General features: G+C 36.2%; 2 protein-coding genes across 8 annotated transcripts in view; both read right to left on the bottom strand.

The window, feature by feature from the left end:
• The window catches only part of lig1 (ligase I, DNA, ATP-dependent), a 71,351-nt gene extending 68,234 nt beyond the window's left edge, over window positions 1-3,117 (bottom strand). Inside the window, exons 1-3 of the mRNA XM_032566364.1 lie at window positions 2,942-3,117; window positions 2,315-2,383; window positions 138-300 (exon numbers count right to left, since the gene is read on the bottom strand). Coding sequence (XP_032422255.1) covers window positions 138-300; window positions 2,315-2,383; window positions 2,942-2,958 — 249 coding nt within the window. The 5' untranslated portion in view covers window positions 2,959-3,117. The remainder of the gene's footprint in view (window positions 1-137; window positions 301-2,314; window positions 2,384-2,941) is intronic.
• A 222-nt stretch (window positions 3,118-3,339) lies between these two features.
• Window positions 3,340-16,793, bottom strand: LOC116722184 (ETS domain-containing transcription factor ERF-like). 7 transcript variants are annotated; one of them, XM_032566375.1, is made up of 7 exons: window positions 15,281-16,793; window positions 14,915-15,010; window positions 14,387-14,444; window positions 8,832-9,063; window positions 8,477-8,597; window positions 6,424-6,514; window positions 3,340-4,838 (listed from the first exon to the last, which is right to left on the bottom strand). In XM_032566375.1, the coding sequence occupies exons 3-7, from the start codon at window positions 14,442-14,444 to the stop codon at window positions 4,582-4,584; spliced, it is 759 nt and encodes a 252-aa protein (XP_032422266.1). In that variant the 5' UTR covers window positions 14,915-15,010; window positions 15,281-16,793; the 3' UTR covers window positions 3,340-4,581. The 7 variants fall into 7 exon arrangements, with proteins under 7 accessions (XP_032422266.1, XP_032422264.1, XP_032422270.1 ...); XM_032566373.1 differs by having other exon boundaries at window positions 14,529-15,010; XM_032566379.1 differs by lacking the exon at window positions 14,915-15,010 and having other exon boundaries at window positions 8,832-9,060.
• Between the last annotated feature and the right edge of the window lie 1,487 nt (window positions 16,794-18,280).

An 18,280-nucleotide genomic window follows, 5' to 3' on the forward strand; every position in this document is an offset into this window, starting at 1 on the left:
CTTTTCAAAATGGAGCTTATTGACAATGATGTGTAACAGTGATGTCCCCCATCACTAAATAAACAAAACGCCAATGATAAGCCTGTGGGAGCTCTTCATTACAGCAGCTCCAGTGGATTTATTACGGGCGTTTTTACCTTCTCGGTTTTAGCGGGAGCTCCTTTGTCGCCTTGTTCTTTTACAAGCGGCACCTCGTCTTCGTCGCTGTCCACGATTTGCCGGCTGCGCTTGGCGACCTTCTTGATCGGCGAATCCGCTTCCTGGACGCCGTTCTGCACCTTCAGGGGGCTCTTTAAGGGCCTGGAGACACGCAAAGACAAACCGGTGAGGAACATAAACACAAACCACACGCGAAGCATATTAAAGGGAAAAAAAGACGGGGGTCAGCAGGAAAAGAAGTGAAAAAATAAAATAAAATCAGAGAAATAAAGGAAAGCGGTCACAGCTGTGAAGAGGGTCATTACATAAAGGCGAGTCAATTAAAGTGAGTCTTAAGACTTGCTTTAAAGATTACACACTATAGTGATAATGAACACTTCATCTTCAAAGCAGCTCCAGATTGAGCAGAAAAGTTTTCACAGCATCTTCTGATCATTAACGGTTTCAAAAACTAATTCACACATCTACATAGAACTGCTATTCCACCAAAACCGCATATGTTCCTCATGTTGATCAGCTTCTAACTGCAACGAGTGTCAGAAAATAAGTTCACACTCAGGCAGCTTCATCCCCATTAAGACAGAGCTTTTATAAAACATTAGCATTCAGCCAAAATATATCAAAAATAGTTTGATCACCAGGGGAGATCGGTATGGGATGAAGGTTTTATCACGATATTTTGTGGTACTGTTGTAATAATGATAAATGTGACGATAAGAACTATTTATTACTTTTTTTTTAGTGTGTCACAGCAATTATAGACCCACAAACACAAATACTGCTCTTGAGAAACATTCCCATTTGTAACACGCTTCACTCACATAAAGAAGTGTGATTTGTATCAGTAAACTGCACACAGTAACCGCATTTAATCATATTTTCAAATGTATTGATATCTACTGGTACACTTTTATTAAATAAACAGTGGAGAATAAAAGTAAAACTAACAATCCCAACAATATGGACAGCTTTGGAGGGCTTTAAACATAATCAATTGTAATTTATCTTGACAATGTTAAATAAAAATTCTTATAAGAAATGTATCACAATAAATTATAGATAATATGATAAATACCTAGTGGTAGGAAAAGACTTAATTTTTTATATGCTCTAAAAATCTATCTGTATTAGCTAAATCACAATAAATTAAACATTTTTAAAATATGTTTCAATAACTTATTATGGTGTTAATATGCAGATTTATTAGTTTATCAGTAATTTTGGATAATTATTAGGACAGTACCAATAAAACCTGCACGATTATTTATTTGTCAGTCATAACTACCAGATTACAATGAATAAACATTCGAAATATCCCTCTCTCTGTTTAATGATTCAATACAATATTCAATTCAATTAAAAAAATGCTTTATTTATCCCAAAGGGAAACTAATGTTGACCAAACTCATGTCACGCAGTCGTTGTGGATGGTGATGCTGTGGGGAGAAGGGATCTCCAGTAGCACTCAGTCTTACAACGAACCTGATGAGGCCTCTGACTGAAGACTGTTGCTGTATGATATGCTAACAGCTCAACAGAGACAATATTCCTCAGTAACATGAACTAAAGGACACAATCAACTGTTAGCAAGCTAATCCATCTCATTTGCTTTTGCTACTCCGATGTGAGCAGAGCTATTCTAGAACTGGTTTGATTTATAGAAAAGAGTGGCAAACACTCCTTCTCAATATTCTAAAATTTTAAGATTAACTTGTAAGTATTTCAAATACGTGCAGTTTGTTGTAAATTGTCAACATAAAAGTAAACAGATTACCTTTTTTAAAATGTCCAATTAATAGTCTTTTGAGGGAAAATTATTTATGCTGAGAATTTAATGCAAAACGATATTAATACATACTAGACTCAAATTTACTTTTAAAGTTCCCTAGACAGTTTGCTACGTATATATAGGCAAATAAAATGACAGCAATTTTATTTATGAACTTCATAAGATGCAATCTGGTAAACAAACAGTGGTTTCTGAGTACTGAGGGTGAGTTTTGTGATGCAAATAGATAGATAGATAGATAGATAGATAGATAGATAGATAGATAGATAGATAGATAGATAGATAGATAGATAGATAGAGATAAATAAAGGAAACAACTGTAGCATTGTCTCGTTATATGTGATTTAACATGGAAAAACAACTTACTTGTTCACTGGTTCATCTGCAGTTTTCTTCTGGCTGTCTTTAGCCTTGCTCCTGGGCTGAAAAAAAGATCTAGAACAGGAATATACAATAAATAGATCCTTTAAATTTAAGAGGCAACACGTTTTCACGAAACAACGCAAGTCCAGCAACATTATACTTCCAGTTGACAATTACGGAGCAACTTTGTGTTGTTATACAAGATTAAAACCCCATAAACACGTAGATGTTTGTGGCTTTTCCGTGTTTTAACCTTGCTAGCTTGCTTTGGGTGTATTCAAGTGCTTAGCATCATAAAGCTTCTTCACAACCACTAGGTTTTAACAAACTGAGCTACTTCAAGCTGAAAAACGTCCCAGAACCTCGACGTTAAGATAAGAGTCTCACTTTCATAAACATTTTTGAGAGCTAAACCACAGTTAGCTATAACTATGTTATGCTAGTGCTAGCTTACAACTATTGACACAAATACACTGCTATTGGTCGCGGTAGGAACCGTTTTAACACACAATTTAACAGCAAAAACAACATATAACACATATTACGTGGGTGTTTATTACATTAAAGACACATAGACTCCTTCAACACAGTAAATTAAAACTTTAAACTGTTTACACAGTCGTTACTTACGCGATGCTCCGCTGCATGTTGTCTTTAAACACTTTCTTCGCTTGATGCTGAATTAAAACTTAGTAATTAACTATAGTTCGGCTCCAACATGTATACGCGAAAACATACAACTCCCGCGCTACAGAGCGGTATAATAACTGAATATTCGGCGCCAAAATGACATGTCAGTCAAAGATCCTAAAACATAACAGAGGAGTCAAGGTTTCCCTAAAAAAAACGTGACATAACTTGAAACTAACGTTTCGGTCTGGAAACAAAAAAAAAAAAGAAATAGCTAAATAAAATTGGTAATCGTTTCTGTAATTGTGACAGAACGTAGATGAATGGCATGTTTTGGCATTTTATACATTATTTTACGTTATACACAAAATCAAAAAGGAAAATGCGAAACAGTTAAATAAGTATTGGGAAAAATCATTTCTTTTTAATTGTTTTTTGTCGTTTACATTTAAATATTTATAAGATGTAACAAAATGAATGTGAGAGTACAAAAAAATAATGAACCCATTTATGATATCCAAAAATATTATCAGAGTGAAACATCTTCCTTCTACATAGCTTTCCCTCCCTGAAATGGGGCTTTGCTCCATTCGCCAGCCGGTGAGACGAGCGGCGCACTAAGGGGTCGGTGGCGGGTTTTTTTTTTTTCATGAAAATAAATGTAATTTGTGAATTTAAAAGAAAAAATTACAAGCTTTGGTGTATTATTTATTTACATTTATAAAGTTATTGATTTATTTTTAATTTTAATGAGAGTTATCGTCCTTACGTGGCCTTCAAATACCGGGATCACATATTTACCTGAAAAATTAGATTTACGATATTTTAAAATTGTGTATTGAAAAGAAAAATTTACATTCATAAAAAATTCAATTCATGATATATAAGATAAAAATGTACTAGTTCTGTTTTTACTTAAATTTCGAGTCCTGCTAAAGAAACACAGCTAACTAAAACGAGTGAAATTGTCTTCCAACCCTTAAGGCTAACTTAATTAACTTAAACTGCTGCGGCTTTATCTTCCTGATTTAAGAGAACGACTCTTCCAGCGCTAAAACGCTTTTCAGACTCCTCCCTCACTTTTCGGCATCCCCTCTGCCCGGTTTATTCACCGGCTAACTGTAAAGGAGCAAGCCCTGTAAAAGGTCTTCTGCATCTCAAACGCTTTACTGCCCCCTGCTCTGTTGGAGTGGTAACTGCAAGAAGAGGGAGCTGGTCCTGATGCTGCATAGATGACAGACATGTGGGACCCGCTTTGATGAAAATTCCTCAGTCCCTGTTTGAATGCATCATTTATGGCATACCACTCATATCATTTTCATAAAGCTCAAAGCAGGGGGATAGGAAGCAAGACAAACAGCTAAATAATGTATGCTGCAAGTGCATTGATTTATTTACCAAAACACAAGTCCTATGTTGGTAATTGTTTACAAGTTTAGTTCCCCTGCCACCCCATAAAAGATGCAGGGTTTATCAGTAGTTCTATTAAAAAGGAAGTCCAAGCCCATAAATAGTTTACAAATGTGGTGAATTTTAATCCACAGGTAATAAACTATGCCACAATGACTCAAAACAAAGACAAAAATAATTAAACTGGAGAGAGTTAATGAAAGAAAGTCTTTCATTTGTATTCCCTGTCCTCAGTCTGCATGTTTCCCCACTCTGTCGTCGTCCTGCTGCTTCTCTCCTGACAGGTTCCAGCTTATGTGGGGATTCATGTCCCAGTCTGCGGAGCTTCTGTGCAGCCAGCCATTTGCATTTAGACCCGACTCCCTGGGCTCTCTCTGGCCGACCTCCGGGCGAGCGGCAGCGGGGATGAAGGCGAAGGGGCCGTGGAGGGGCTGAGGCACCGGGAGCGGCTTGGGGAGCAGGAGGGTGTGAGGCAGAGGCCCAGCAGCTGTTGAGGAGGAACATCAATCATGTGAGTCTCCGGTGAGACGAGCGGCGCGCAGACACACAATTTTAATCTGTCAACGTCACAATAACAAAACCGTTTTCCAAACCATGAAGCACTCAGCTATCCTTAAAGCTGCAGTATGTAACTCTTATAAAGAATATGGGTTTCTTTTTTACATATTTGTTGAAACTGTCGTGACAGTTTGTTATGAGACAGATAATCTGTGAAAAAATGGACCTCCTCCACCTCCTCCCTGTGCTGTCCTCTAAAGAAATGCAGTGTTCCCGACCAAAAACAACCAATCAGAGCCAGGAGGAGGGTCTCAGCAAGGGGGAGAGTGAAAGAAGATGAGCAGCAATATGAACTTGTGATTGACATTGCTGAGACCTGCCTCTTAGCTCTGATTGGTTGTTTCTAGTTAGCTAATTTTTTCCACAGATTGTCTGTTATTAAAGTTACATGCAGTTTTATATAACTTTAAATTTTTTTTTACATAGTTGCTGAAACACTCACTATGTCATGACAGTATGAAACCTCTTCCAATCTTAACTAGAAACAACCAATCAGAGCCAGTAGGCGGGTCTTAGCGCTGTCAGTCATACCCATATAGCTTCTCCTTGTCAGCAGAGCCTGTTATGAATGCTAAGGCTAGTTAGCACGCCCACCGATAACTGCGGATAAACTGTTTTCCTGTGACGGTAAGCTGTTTCTCCACCATTATTATATTCAACAACTAGTTCATAAGGTTGATTGACATCGCTAAGGCCCTCCTCCTGGCTCTGATTGGTTGCTTTTGTCCAGAGCTTTTCACAGATTGTCTATCTCATACAATATTGACAGTTTTACTGGCGACAATTTTAACAAATATGTAAGAAACGTTTTTTCATAAAAATTAAAATTGATCAAGAGATTCATTACATGCATGATACATAAATATAAAAAAGAAGAATTTATAGTTATTGCAATTAGCAAAAGCAAGATGAGCAGTGGTAGTGATTTATTAGCATTCATGATTTTTTTGGTCTATTTTAATTACATTTTTTTCAAAAAAATTATCCACTTTGCCAGAAACAATATTTAAAACCAAGGTTGAATTTAGTTTTGCATAACACTGCCAAGGAAAAGTTCACATGAATTCACCAATAATTCAGGGTTTATAAATATGCATTTGAGTAATTTTTGTATTTTGTGTTCAAATAAAAAATAAATACTGGAAGCACACGTTTTCTGAATTTCTGATGTATCAGAATGATATTCATAGTGACTGTATGTAAACATTTATTTTCATATATAGTCACTTAGTTTCAGCCTGAAATGCATTCAAGTACAGAAACTGTGTCCTTGTAATAGGAGCTAAAATGAGCTACAGATAATAAGTACTTCTGCAATATTTGGTGATTAATTGTGTGGTATTACACCTTTTCAATTTATCCTTCAGACCAACAGATTTTTAGCTTTTGTTGCACTTTTCATTTAAAAAAAATATGGTGGTTAGGAAAAATAATCCAGCTGGTTCCAGATGTGTGAGCAAGAAAATCACATCTTTGGAGGAGCTAAAGATGTGATTTTTATTCACTATGATTACCTCTGTCTATCAATGATCCTGCTCCTCCACAGTGAGGAAGGCCACTCTCAGAGGGGAGGAATGGGAGGCATAGCGGGGCCCTGTGGACCAGCTGACGGATGGAGGGATGGAAGGATGGATGGAGGGATGGATGGATGGAAGAAACCATCAACACAATGTAGTCTGCCAACATTCAGCCAAAACATTAGGAACACCACATGTTTTAAACAGAAAGCATGAAACATGAAAAAAGAGAAATTGCTTGCAAAATGATGGAAAAGAAACTGAAACTGCAAAGTTTTTTTTATTATTATTATTTCTGGAAATGTACTCATTCCTAATTTAATGCTAAATCATTTGATCAGCAGGGGAGCTCGGCTGTCAAAAATTCAGAGAATTTGGAGAACATTCTGCACCAGTAGAAGCGAAAACCCCGAGGCCCATTTAATATTGATTAAATTAAAGGAGAGAACTATTCTGAGATTTGATTAATTGATTCTTTTTTTTGGAATGATTTAGTCACACTGTCTTGCAGAATAAGGAGAAGACTCTCTGAACTTGTTATCGGAGCGCAGCTCCATGAGCAGCATCTGTGGTCATATGGAGAAGCATCAGTGCACGTGGCTGTTAGAACGAGCACATCTGTTCTGTCACGGCTAATTCTGCATGACGTATAGAGGTTTGGGAGCAGCATATGCTGCGATCCATACGAGGACTAATTCATGGACAGCCTGGGTTATTCCGAGATTACTCCAATCCTGGCCTGCGACTGCTTGGAGTAAAGAGTCCAGGTTGTGCTTGCAGTCACACACTGAGCACATTTGATCCATTTTGTCTAAAAGAACAAGCACATTTCTCAACAGAACTTGTGTTTTTTGGTGTATTAATTTCAATTAAAATTGGAGGTCTAATTGCAATCTCATCGTTTAACTTTTCAAACTTTTTAAAAACTGTGAGGAATGTAGATGAAAGGATCTGAAGGGTTTAAAAAAAACAAAAGGAGGAAAGTGGTTCCTCAGTTTTGTGACATTAAAATGGAATTCTGTAATTCACTTTCTAACTAAAAGGATAAGATTTTTACATGCTTAGGCAGCACATTTTACCTTTAAATTGCAAATTGCCTCTTTAATAATCCTTACTATTGCGGAATTTATAAAATAATTACCCTGTCTTCAGCCCTTAACCTACTCCCTCCCTTCTTTGGTGAGTCAGACTCTTGATTTATACAGTATTACATTATTTAATAGATTTTCAGGTATTCAGATTGTAAAACTGTTAAGTTGAGGAAAAATGTTTTACTTTGAAGCATTTAAGGTAATTATAGCTTAAAAAGCCTTAGAATGAATTGATGCTTCACTCCAGTGAATAAATTTTTAGGGATTTTTCATGCACCTTTAATTTTAGCAGGTTTATTAACGTGTTAAATCTAACGTGTACCATAAATATCGCTGCCCCTGTTGTGAACTTTAACCCTTACCCAACGAGTTTAGGATAAAATTCACTCTAAGAGGCCCACAGCCTGAAGAGGTGAAGTTAATGTTTAATTTTTGTTTGTTTAAATCATTTAGGACCATGATGTCTTGAATTTATGGTTTTTCTTTGGTCATTTCCTCACTTTAAAAGTTCAACACACTTTTTGAAGCTCACCATTTGAATCCCATGTTCTCCTGGGGTTTTTTTTTTCTATTTTGAAAAGCGAAACAGGAAGTCATAAATTATTAATAAACAAGTCAGACTCGTTCTGATTAGCTTAAAATGTTAAATGTAAATAACGAAAATGCTTTAGAAGATTTTATTTTATATGAATTATTGTTATGTGGTTGTTGTCCTGTGTGTCTCAATGTTGCCCGGTGATGTGGTAAATTCTGCTACTGCAATAAAGTCTGAGTTTACTTTGCATATCTTTTCTAGGGTTGCCAATAAAAGAAGGGAGAACAGCATCTTCTTTCTAAAAATGTGGCTTTAAAACTCTTTATCAAATAACTTTAGGAAGGTTTTGTGATTTTTACCGAATTATTTAGGGAATACAGATGACAAAAAGCAACCTGAAACCCTGTAAATTGTTGATAAGGACCTGATGGCTGGACGGAGGCAGGTACCCTGGATAGTTGACGAGGATGAGTTTGCTGAAGTTGAACTTGTAGGTGAATCTTTTCCCTTTGGTCTTGTGCAGGATGCGTTTGTTGTAGTAGTATCTGCAAGCAAAACGTGTTTCTGTGTCAGACTGAAATGCTGATGTGTGCACTCCAGTCCCTCCAGGGCACTTTAGTTGCTTGTTTTCTCACAGACGCAATGTGCATGTAAGAGGCATTTTGGATGCTACATTTTAATACGTACAACTTGTACTGCCAGGGAGGGTTTTTTTTAATTTATTGAGAGCAGCAGCTTGAGGCAGGATCAGCTCATATATAGGAATGGTAAGTCTTTACCTGAGCGCCCGGCTCAACTTGTCGTAGTTCATGTGTGGTTTGCCCTTCCTCTCCCCCCACAGTCTGGCCAGCCTCTCGGGGTCCCTGATGACAAACTCGCCCCACTCGCCCCCCCAGCCGATGGCTCCGCCCTCGCCGCAGCCCAGCAGCTCCAACAGGAAGTGCCACAGCTGAACCTGCCTGGAACCAGGAGACCAGGCTGGTTTGTAGGCCCAGTCAGGAAACAGCACTGCTGTGGGAAGGAGATGAAATGTCAAACTATAAAACTAGTAGAAACTTCAACTGGACCCCTCAGTCTGTTCCTTATTTTACCCTCCCAATAATCCAAACTTTAAAGAATTGTTGATTAAGACCACCATAAAATATCATGAGAAATTCTGGCTACTTTGATAAAACAAAGAAAGAGACTACAGTGTGGGCAATTCATACCTTACACAGTACTGTAAAAAAAATATTTTTAACCCTGCACCAAATTTAAGCAGAGAAATTTCATCCACCAGACTGAAAATCAAATCTTTTCACTTACAAACAATTAATACTCTAACAGTTATTTAAAATAAAACTGTTTTCTATGAGATGTTTGGACTTATTGTTGGTTCATTCAGGTTGTGTGAGAGAGCAAGACTTTCTGTTGATAACAGAAAGGCTGAATGGAGTGCAGAAAAGTTGCTCCTTTTTATTATTTTGAACCTTTCACCTGTCAGGGAAGTTGCTAAATTTTTAAAGTTGGCTTTTTCAAATGCTTTCCACTTAGGTCACTCCTAATGAGAATCTTATTTTTAAACTACATTGTAAACTTTCCTTTTTATGCACACTTTCTCTCCAGGCTCTCCTTTGTTTCTCTAAACATCACAATGTCATTTGCATATCTGATACTCGGTGGAAAGTCCTGCCTGACTTCATCTTTCAAACCTGCCGATAAACGATCCAAACACAAGCAACTCATTTTCACCTTCTTGATCTGAACCCTCCTCCATTTTGAATTTGTCACTCCTGTCTCACTGCACCTCCTGCACAGGCTTCATTACAAAGCTGAAGCCCAATTTCATATAGAGCGGGAAACAGTTTATCTCATGATAAAAAGACACAAGCAACTCATTTTGACCTTCTGCAGAAATGCAGCAGAAATCATTTCTATTCAAATGTGTCCTTAGAGAACCTCATGCGATGTTTCACTGAACCTGACTAACAGCAGAATTAAGACAAAGACAGTGTGGTTAATAAAAAAGGTTCTTAACACATTAGTTATCCATCATTTCCACTGCTTTAATAAAAAATTAAAGCGTTTCAAATTTAAAGCCATTTCATTCCCACACTGTGTAAACTGATCTGGCATAAAGCCGTTTCCAACCAGATAGGAACAAAGATAAGCAGAGTTTGTTATCTTTTAAATATCTGATTCTTATTAAAAAGCTGAGGCAATACCCTTGAGATCCATTTATCATCGTCCCAGATCCCTAAATCTGAGTTCAACATATTTTTCCTCACTGATGATTTCTCTTGCTATGGATTATAGGATTTTGGTTAAGTTGGTTGGTACAATAAAAAAAAGTAATACTTCTGTGTATTCGGAAAGCTCTGTGCCTCACAGAGCTCTCGGTAGGACAAATTACACGGTAAGACCCCGGGGGAAAAAAGATATTCAACTCGTCTGAGGTCATCTTGTTATTTTAGGTTTATCTCCTAACAGGTGTTTTAGTTCAGGAGCTTAACTCCTCATTAAAAACCGTGTTACAAATACCTGCTGTACAAGCTGCTTTGGTTCAGCTTGATGAAACAAATCAGGTGTTTTTACCTGCAATAGTTAACCTGCTGTCTCATTAAAAATGAATTAAAATATGGCAGCACTTTCTAATCTCTTTACTGTGACCGAGGTTTAAAATAATTGCATTAAATATTAGGATCAGAGGTGGTCGATTAATAGGAAGCAGTTTTATTCCTCTTGTCGGCATTTTGTATTTACAGAAGCTCTTATAAAACACCAAACAAGTGTGTACCAAACAGTACACAGATTTTATACAAATATCTAAACCAAAGATTTTTATAACTATTTCTATTATTTAGTTTTGTTTTGACCTCTGATGAACAGTTCATTATTTTGAGTTTATTTTAAAGTTAAGAATAAAAATGATCTCTATTTCTATTCTGTTCAATACCATGTCATACTTTAACAATTAACTACAACTAATTTTCTAGTTTATAATCTGAAAGTTTTGTACATTTGTCATGCTAAAGAGACATTTGAAGAGAAGAGAAGTTTCAGAGCTGAAAACATCTTTAAGGGATTTTGACACTTGGTTTTTCTGAGATACAGAAAAACTGAATGGTTGTATCTCATTTTCCCATGATATATTGTTTTTGAAAGGTCCCTGTACAATATGTGGTTTTCTATCTCTGCTACTGATATTAGTCAACATTTTCAGGCAACTTTGGAAATCTGTTGCAATCCAGCGCAACAGTTCTCACTTTCGTTTCTGTCATGAATCTCCTGCGTTCTGTTTTCCTTTTCTGTTGTCAGAAGGTGAGAATTTCATCATGTTTATTAAGTAATGTGAATAAAGTTCTGGTCAGAAGTTTATATATGCTAATTGTGGTTATGGGTTTCAAATGATGTATTTGAACTGTTCTTATCCCACTGTGGAATATATATGCAACATGCAACTTAAAACAAGAATCTCTTGCACAAGTCTAAATTCATTAGGAATTTTCTCCAATATAATTTACTCAATTATACATACAGACTCAAATACTATACATGCCTCTATGTTTTGTTTTGTGCTTATTGTCTGCAGTGAAGCCACATAAGACACTGTTGCAATGTGTCTGACTCTAAATTCCACGGATTTGAACCGAGCTGCACCAAACTCACTGGGATTGATCCTGATCTGCCCCCCATCAGGAATCCACAACAATCTCTGGTGGATGTGGCCTAAGGTCTTTACAGCGCCCCCTAGAATACTTTAAATTATCAGCCCCAAGCCCAATAATCAACCCCAATTATTAACCTCAATAGCTTGGGGTTGATAATTTAACCCAGAATTTAATTTAACCTTTCTGCTTTAACCCAGAATTATGAAACTTGCCACACATGTGTATTTTGTGAGGACGTACAAAGAAGTCTCTTGGAGCCATGGTCCAAACCCAAAAGGAAGTCAGCCATTTTGGATCAAAGCCACCATTGTGTTTGTTTGTTTTTATAGATGTTGTATTTCATCAAACTCCTACAGCTTTTGAGACAGACTATAAATCACTCAGCATATTCTCAAGTCATTAAAGGTCAAAAGTTATCAAAATCTTTTCCATACATCAAAGCACGTGGGCGTGGCCAACCCTCAAAGTCTGACCATTCACCATGAAACATCAACGTGCAATAACTTCTACATACAAGGTCAGAGCTGCATCAGACTTTCTATGTCTCATTACGGACCGGCCCTCATCACATTCACATACTCAATATGTGACATCACCTTAGCCCCGCCCACTTCCAACAGTAAGTTTCTCTTTGATTCATATGGGTTTACAACTGTACCAACTGACAATGAACTGGACATAAGGCTATTTGGATGTCAAATTGTCATTATTTTTTGTCAAAATCAGTTTTCACTTTGACAGTGAAGGTTTTTTTTTTTAAATCATTTTGTTGAAAAAGCTAGTCCTTCACACCAAACTGTGTAAAGCATGTATCATCTGTACTTCAAAGAATTACAACAAAATTAAATATTCAATAACTGAAAGTAAAAAAAAAAAAAGGTTCAAATTCAGCACTTTATTAAGTGATTTGTATGCATAAAATAATGTCAAGTGATGTTTGGTGATATGGTCAACTTAAGTCACTGTTTATTTCAATATTTATTCAAAAAATAAGTTCTTAAATGCAAACTCCAAAAAGAATAAATTGACTACGAGAAATGCTGGAGCTGACTGGTACATTTAACTGCAGGAAAATGAAATTCTGCAAGGGGCCTCAAACAACCTTGGGTGCAGACTCGGTGCAGCTCAGCAGTCATGTGCATGTGCAGTACATTTTAAACCTTTTCCAAAGCGGTAGCACCAGAGCTTTACATCCAAACACATACAATCAATAAAAATATTTGTTAATCATTTGGATCCAGAATGAAACAAGTTTGAAGAAGCATTTCTTTTAGGAAAACATGAACACAAGTTTCCTGCGGAGCTAGCATGCAGAAGAAAAAACTAAGTTCTTCAGTCAGAAAAATATGCAATTTAAAAACTGAACAATGTATAGTAATTTAATAAAACAATAAAAAAAACTGCATAATTTATTCTATTTTCCAAATCCATATTCAATATCATAGGAAAAAAATACATTTTGTTAGTTTAGTGGTTTGTTTGAACCTTTACAGTACAACAACAGAACTATTATTTGAATTTCTTTTTATGCATTGTGAATTTTGATAAAAATATATTTAATACAATGATTAATCTTTACAGCAGACTATGATGAATGTACAAACATCTTAGGTTGAGGTCTTAAAAATATTTAAAAATGATGACTGTTGGCATAAGGCTTAGCTTTTTAAAACCTCACACAAAAAATCATAAAATTATGATTTTTGAACTGTGAAAAAAATTATTGGGTCTTTTATCTAAACATGCACCAAAATGTATAGAATTTTATATACATTTTTAAATAATAATAAAAAAAATACAATTATCTGACACATAAAGACCAATATGTATACATTTTGAAAACATTTGGGATATTTAAACATATTTTTTATCTTTCAAACAATAAAAATATGCTCCAAGCTTTGGCATTTTTTCTATAAAGAATGAGAAAATGTAATTAGCAATGTATTTACACATTACAGCTGGTTAAGCAGCTGTAGAGGTCTCAGAAATACAATAAGTCTGTATGAATGTTGATCAAGACAACCTTAGAATATTTAAAAATATATATTATTATTGCAATTTTTTTTTAAATTATAATCATTTGCAGGATTTATGCAAAAAGTCAGATTGTGGTAGAAAGACTTTCAAAAGCTTCAGAACAACCTTTGCATAACAATCCAAAAAACATCTACAACTTTACTCTGCTTGTGTCAAAAAAGATAAAGTAAAAATGATAGAAAAAAATAAAACTTGTAACATAGATGGAAAATTTTGCACATTCAACATACTTGGCTTCATGCTGCATTTTTCATAACTTCAGCTGTGAGTTTTATGTGAGCTGGGACTTAAACTTCCCACTGGTGCAGTTTGTTCATGAAGACATCATGTTTATTTTTTCATTACCTAATCTATTTTTTCATCCATCCATTTTCTTACACCCTTGTCCCTAGTGGGGTCAGGAGGTGCTGGTGTCTATCTCCAGCTAACGTTCCGGGCGAGAGGCGGGGTACACCCTGGACAGGTCGCCAGTCTGTCGCATAATCTATTTTTTATCACATTAAAATGCAAGACGGAGACGGGTTCTGCAGAGAGGGAATTTATAATAACTTTTTTTTTCATATAAAAGTCCTCCTACGCAAATGTCAACCCACAAATATGCAAATAACCGAGATGAAAATCAGCACAAACACACACAATCTTACCTCGGCTCCAGTAAGGTGATGAAAGGTGCCCGACTGAGGAGTTACAGCTGCACTGCATCTGTCACAAAGACAGACGAACAGATGCAATAATTCAGCATCTTCGTCACTGAATGTTTATTTATTGTCATATATATTCGGTTACCGGTGAGCCTGAGTTCATGATATTCATTACATGCATAAAACTTATGAGGTGCATAAGATAATATTTAACTCATCAGGATGGAGAAGCATAATTTCCCCCCTCTGCAGAAATTGTTCTTCTTGTTAGTTTTGTATAATTTCTCCTGGTAAACACACACATCATCTTCTCATAGACACAATAGACACCACATAGACACCCCGCCCCCTCTGCGATTTGCAGCCAACGTTCTCCCTGGAAGGCTAAAAGCTCATCTATACGAGAAAGAAGCACTTCACTTCTTCCCCAGTGAATCATGTCTCTCCTCTGCCATAAGCTCCTTTCCACAAGCTGTAATATCCCCTTATCTTGGAGCAACAACAAAACGATCTCTCCTCCTCAGCTCTTACTTTATTTCCCTTTTTCCTCTCATGTGGGAGGACACTCAGGGGTCACGGGATATTTCACACCTTTAGGCCAACGTTTAAGGCCAGCTTCGAAATGGTCTGCCATCAAAAAGGAAATTCTAAACATTTACAAACAATTTTTAACATTATCTCAGCTCATTTACAGCTTAGGAGCATTAAAAGCCACTTTAATTATGAATGCTATTTTATCTATAGTCAAAATAAAAATAAATGAATACAAATTGTAAAGATATTTAAAAAAGAGTATTTTGAATAAGTACAATACATATGTTCACCAATCACTTCATTAGCTGTGAAATCATCTTTGTGGTAAAAACAGAAAAGTAAGAAATCAAAATGTCCCGTTACCTTTACTGGAGTGGAAAACTCTTCGCCAACTGGGAAACAATGATCACTTTGTCCGCCGGCCCACTCCGAGTCAAGGGAGTACTGAAGGATGGATGGACTGGATCCTAAACCCTCTGTCTCATCTGACCCCCAGCCACTCACCCCACCCCACCCTCTTGTCTCCTATTGCTCCCTTTCCTGACTCCTTCATGCCAGAATTAGAAAAACTTGGTCAAAAACTAAGAAAAACTCTAAAACTGATTCAGATGCTCTTGTTTAGTTCGTAAGAAAAAGTAAACAATATGGCAACCAATGAAGGTTAGATTCAATAAAATGGTCACAATTTGTTAGAATAAATATGTAAAAACAGATTAAAAATGTTTAAATAAAACTATGCTAGAAACTGTAAAAAATAATAAGAAGAACAATATCAACATTAAAACAGTTTCACTCTGTCATGATTCTCTGGCAACAATCATCACAGTTTCTCCAGCAGCTCTGATCTTCTTCACAAAACCTACAAGTCACAGGCATATGTTAAAATCTGCTCAGCTTCCAGGCTTATAGCTAACAACCGTTTTATTCTATACCGTGTTCGAAATTGAGGAATAAGTGAAAATCGTGAGTTGGAAAGCCAAAATTTTGGCGTCAAAGCACAACTGAATCGTCGCAAAAGGTAAACGTAGTGACATTCATGCTTGCAACATGAATTTGAGTTCATAGACAGAAAAATGTACATGTGTAATGTATCCAGCGATGAAGAAGCAGCCAGAGGAAATGTTTTCTGGGAAAGAAGACATAATAAACTGACACCCTATCAAGGAATTTAAAAGCTTCTTGTGGTTCAGTCCCAGATGCTTACAATTCACTACGAAAACTGTAATTTAAAACACTAAAATTCTGGCAGCATTTAGGTAGACATTGTAATTTCTGTTCTAATTCTGATCAGCCTGATTACTGTGACGAGCAGCCAGAAAGGTGGTTTAAAATTACTTTTTGACTTTAAAGACAATGGCACTCCCTTTAAAATACATTTTGTAGTGCCAACAGTCACATAGACATAATTTAAAAGCCTGATTCTACCTATAATGGCGAATTAATATAAAAAGAAAAATGTGTTGCAAGTCAGACAGAACATACAATATGGCAACCAAGTAAGGAAAAAACGGTAAAGGGGTTCAATTTTATTACAATAAAAAAGCTAAAATACAGTTTAAAACCATGGCATAAAAACCATTTTATCCCGTGGGACATAATTAGTGTTAATAGCTACAATATAACTAGATTACAGCTGGATGAATTAATATCAGACCAACAAATTTAACCTTAGTCGTGTTTGAGCAACACAGAAAAGGAACACCTCCTATTTCTCAGGATTTGACAATTTACATACTATATTTCTTATGCAAAATGATCAAATATATTAAAAGCATTAAAAACAAAGATCCTGCTCAATATAGAGGCATAAATTATGTCTAACACCTGTTCAGTTACCATTTAAAGTACTAAATGATCAGCAGGAAATGACATTTGGCATAAGCCCTTTGAAATGCCTTGTTGCTTCCAAAAAAGCTTCAATAAATCAAATTTTAAAAATATGAATCATGTCATCAAGTGAGAATCATGAACTTACCTTTGCTTACTTTTAAAGTTGTGTAGATTTTTTACATCAACCTTAATTAAACCAAACAGAAAATCCCTTTAAACAGTGTTACTATGTGAATATGATCCTGAACACAACGTGTCAGACGCCTCCAGCAGACGCCAGTGCGGCAGAGTGCTGAGCAGTCTGATAACCTTGGTCAAAGTCACTGCCGTTGAGCAAAAAAGCAGCAGCAGAGGGGTGACAAATGGCCCTGGCACTGAGTTCATCACCTATTTGATTTAGCAAAGAGAAAACCACCAGTCACCTTCCCTCAGCGCCGTTCTGCTACCCCTGACTCGAAGTGGAGGAGGGAAAGTGCTTTCTCCTATTTCCTCCTGGTTTATTTTCCTCCAGTTCGTGCTTCACTTCTGCTTTGAACCTTTTGCTCTCTCGCTTGTATGGTCATCTACGGTTGTTATACTGCTAACGCTGTTTCTCCTCTCTGAGAAATAACTGTTGCTTACAGCAGATGCTGCCCTAAAGATTTATTAACTTTCAGTTCATCAGATTTTGTTGCCTCTCTCTTTGAAGGCTGAAATCCCAGTATAAAAATACAATTTTTTCTTGTCCAAATAAAATTCTTTACTTCATAAAAACAAAAATCATAGAAAACAGTCAACAATTAAAATATTTCATTTTGTCAAATGATATTGTCACACATAAGTTTGTTTATTAATGTTTCACTGATTATGTTTCAAAAGCAACTCTAATCAGGTTTTTATTCTAGACTTAAAGGCACTGAGTGTTTTGGCTGTTTGGAAGTTTTCTGTTTATTCCAGATTTGTGGTGCATAGAAGCTGAATCCTTCTCCTCCTCATTCATCAGTGGTTTAATAAACCACACTTTACAAATTTTTTTACACCATTCACAATATACCACATTATGAACAAAAGTTTAATTTATTGGAATTTTATTTGTTAAAAAAATAGTAATCAGAAAGATTCATCATTTTCCACATTTTCTTTTTCTTTTTGTTTTTAAAATCTCTAAGATGTTGTATGAATTTGTAATTGACCCTTGACTCAAAACTCGAGACGGGTGCAGCACAGAAACTTCCCTTTAGGACTTATAGAGTATTTTTGAATTCCTTTGAAATCTTTGCCCATTCTTCTTTGCAAATAGCTCAAACTCGGTCAAGTTGAATGGAGAGCATCTGTGAACATCAGTGTCCAATTCTTTTCACAGACTCTCAATTATATGTATGTCTGGACTTTGACTTTCCTTTTTAAGCAAATGGACAAAATGGAGGCCAGCATAAAGTAGAAGGAGGAGGAGAATACCTGGGGTTCAACATCTCTTACTAATTAAGTTCTCAAAAGTTTGTATTCAACCGTTCCAGTACAACTAAAAGGCTTCAAAATGTCCTAATTATTAAT

This window comes from Xiphophorus hellerii, chromosome 6, assembly GCF_003331165.1.
Source record: "Xiphophorus hellerii strain 12219 chromosome 6, Xiphophorus_hellerii-4.1, whole genome shotgun sequence".
In the NCBI taxonomy this organism is placed as follows: Eukaryota; Metazoa; Chordata; class Actinopteri; order Cyprinodontiformes; family Poeciliidae; genus Xiphophorus; species Xiphophorus hellerii.